General features: G+C 44.8%; 1 protein-coding gene across 2 annotated transcripts; it reads left to right on the forward strand.

The window, feature by feature from the left end:
- Positions 1-200: 200 nt before the first annotated feature.
- On the forward strand, positions 201-2,753 carry LOC107266673. 2 transcript variants are annotated; one of them, XM_025084035.1, is made up of 5 exons: positions 201-624; positions 1,412-1,542; positions 1,625-1,728; positions 1,964-2,111; positions 2,182-2,753. In XM_025084035.1, the coding sequence occupies exons 1-5, from the start codon at positions 574-576 to the stop codon at positions 2,312-2,314; spliced, it is 567 nt and encodes a 188-aa protein (XP_024939803.1). In that variant the 5' UTR covers positions 201-573; the 3' UTR covers positions 2,315-2,753. The 2 variants fall into 2 exon arrangements, 1 of the variants encoding a protein (XP_024939803.1); XR_003059433.1 differs by lacking the exon at positions 201-624 and having other exon boundaries at positions 1,329-1,542; positions 2,182-2,369; positions 2,484-2,753.
- Positions 2,754-3,162: the final 409 nt, after the last annotated feature.

Genomic DNA, 3,162 nt, shown 5'->3' on the forward strand with positions numbered 1-3,162 from the left:
CGTAACTCATACCTATTATATTTCGTAGTTCTTTGCGTATTTCCTTCCTTTTTTTCTAAACACTTTATTTTCTCTTTCATTGCACACTCTTCCTTTCTCTTTTATAATTCATTCGTGTCGCGAGCCGACGGACTTCGTATTCTAACGTTAAGATAGTGGCGCCACTTGCGACGGTGGATTATTTTGAAATCAATTAGTCAAGATGGCCGCGTGCTTTATGACAGCGGTGGATGACAGATACGAGTATTTCCTAAATCGTGTCCTTCTATACTTTATATACTTAACTGTGCTATACTCGGAGTGGTGGATACGTTCGTGCTAACCTAATGGAAATTACAATTTTTTTCGTAAATCGACAAGACTTCGACACGGCATCCCCGGCACTTGAATGCCGTTATAAAATAATTCAAGCACGATGGACGCAGGACTTCGATAAATTTCCGGCTGAATTCAAGGAATCGTATAATGGCCGCTATTGAAGCGGCGGCGGCGACCTCGTCGTTTTAAGAGGACGGCCCGGTCGCTGATCCTTATCCGTGTAGGAAGTCATCTTCTCCGCATAGACGGGATTCAATGGCGTCGCCAGCATGTGAAGCCGACTTAAGCTCCAAGCCTTACATCCAGGTGAGTCTACGAGGAAGTTCTCCATATAATTTACCAGCACGTAAACACAATAGTTTTTCTATTTAACACGGATATTTCTCACGAGTAGTAGTAACTAAAGGAAAACACAAATAATACAAAGTAACCTAACAAAAACCCAATACTGTAATCCATTCGCAGTGCATCTCAACAAAGTGAAAATTGGCAGACGCAATAAAAGAGCTGATTCGTTAAACGAAAAAAAAGGCTGAGCAAATTTAAAAAAAACTTGACGCCGGCACATTGTTCATTCAAGAGGGCAACTCCGACCATAAGTCATAGATTAGATTCGGATCGCTTTGAGCCATTGTATGCGCATCGTCCAGAGACAATGCCCCAGTGAATCAAGCCTACGATCGTAAGGCTCAAGGGAATCCCGTGGTGTAGTGCGACAATCGCAAGAGTACGTATTAAATGTAGTTACTTACGTACTCTCGTACATAGCAGTAGGTCTGGGCTATGCGCCGCTTAACCTCGTGCTTACATAACATAACCTCACTTCGGTAGGCTGCAGAATGTATACAGCATACAACAGCCGCGTACAGCCGTGAGTCACAAGCCTTTCAGGACGTCATGAAACTTCAGTTTCAATCAGTTGGCACCATCGCTGTGTAAAATCAAATGCCAAACAGTCATTAAGTCTTCACTGTCTTTAATCATAACGCAGAGCCAAGTAAGCGAACAGTTCTCGGCTTTGTATACGTCATTTTAAATCCGAATGTATAAGGTTCACAACGATGACGTAAACTCTTGTCAAACTTGTCCCCAGGTAACAAGTGACTCCACTTCGCGCCAGGATTACTCAGCTCTCGGGTCCCTGCTGTTGCCACTGCATTACTCTACTGACCTACTGATCTTAATAATGCACTTGTCACACGGCACGACGATGACTGGCAAATGGTTAAGTTTATTACCGTCTTATTGGTCGCGACCGATGACTAACAGCCATCATCATTTCTTCTTATGACAATTTATCTTTTAGGACGATATTACCAGCTGCTGCTCGAGGCTACATTGAGAATTGGCTTACCCTCTCTATTATTCCTATATCCGGTATCGATTGCCAGCTAATGATCCAGCAGGATGGTATTGAGTCATTTCATTATTCTCTAATGATAAACTCCCGTTTAGGTGCTTAGTAATCGTTATTTCACTATTATACTGTGACTCCTCTCGAACGTGCGTTAAGCAATTTATTAACAGTGGTCATTGATTTTACAAATGCCTTTCTTTAATCAATGTACATTCCCATCTAATGATAGTAATTGCTCGATGCTTCCAGCCGTGTATTAATCAGTCATACGCATACAAATTATTACAGCAATGCTCATCTTACTAAAGCAAGACCTTTACCATCTCTTTATAACGAAGCATCATCAAAATTCAGACACGTTTGTACAACCAGTCGTCATATCGCAAAACACACGTGCGATTCACTGTCCCTTTTCAAATATGACAGACGCAACAACGTACGTATAAAACAATGTATCCTATAGCGTCCCACGTTAGAATACCAAACTGTCTATTTATATCAAGCAGGTGTTTCGAACTGAGCATACGTGATGGAATCATCAAATCGTCTACGTCATCGGGACCTCCTCGTGGCATACTCCAATCAGCATACCCATCTACGTGTCTCTACGTCTCCTACGGATATGTGGCGGGTCTATAAATCCCCCAACACTTATTCCATGTGCAAAATTTCGCGTACTCCAACGGTTTCACATGTACGTACATATGTGCACAATGTAGTCAGAGCTCGTGGCGCCAAGTAAGTTCGAAACGCACGAGCGCGGTTCTCACGGGTCGTGCGTGCTACGCACATTTACGTGGTTACGCAGGAGAGGGAGGGTGGATGCGTAGAGAGGGGAGGCACGAAGCAGTCACGCGTGAAGGCACGGACCCACGGGAGCCGCATGACAACTGGCAGTGGGGCCCAGTGGGCCCCCACGGAACCGTCCGACTGCTCGGAGCGCACTACTTTGGATTGTTGCAGACCCCTTCCCGTCTGGGAATGGGACTCGGGACGGAAATTGGGTCTGATCCAGCTGACAGTACGGAAAGTTGTATTAGAATGTTCTTGCTCAGATTAAACGGGTCTTATCAGCTTCTTTTGGGCCTTGATGTATATATACATACTCTGCTTCACAGAGCCGACCAAAATCTCGAGCACGTACTTGTACGCGACTTAAAGTATACGTAATGAGACCCATGACATCATTGTACACCGTTGTCTCCCGCATCGCGAAACGGCCGATCCGTATCTTCGGATGGGACCACCCAGCTGAGGCCCTGTTGTTATTAATGTTATTAGATGTTTAGTCCCTGCGCAAACACGAGCTTAACGGTACCGCCGTTTGCCCGTGAGCCTCTGTCGCTGCTCTGAGAATGTCCTCCACGTTCTCCTTCTCTTGTTATCTTTTTATTTCATGGCTGACGATCCTCCGAGAGTCTCCCGGAGATGCGCACAGAGAGTTGATACATTCTGGGTACGACGGAGCTGAAAAAAGGGTGTAAAAA

Source organism: Cephus cinctus, unplaced genomic scaffold (assembly GCF_000341935.2).
Source record: "Cephus cinctus unplaced genomic scaffold, Ccin1 Ccin1_scaffold0022, whole genome shotgun sequence".
In the NCBI taxonomy this organism is placed as follows: domain Eukaryota; kingdom Metazoa; phylum Arthropoda; class Insecta; order Hymenoptera; family Cephidae; genus Cephus; species Cephus cinctus.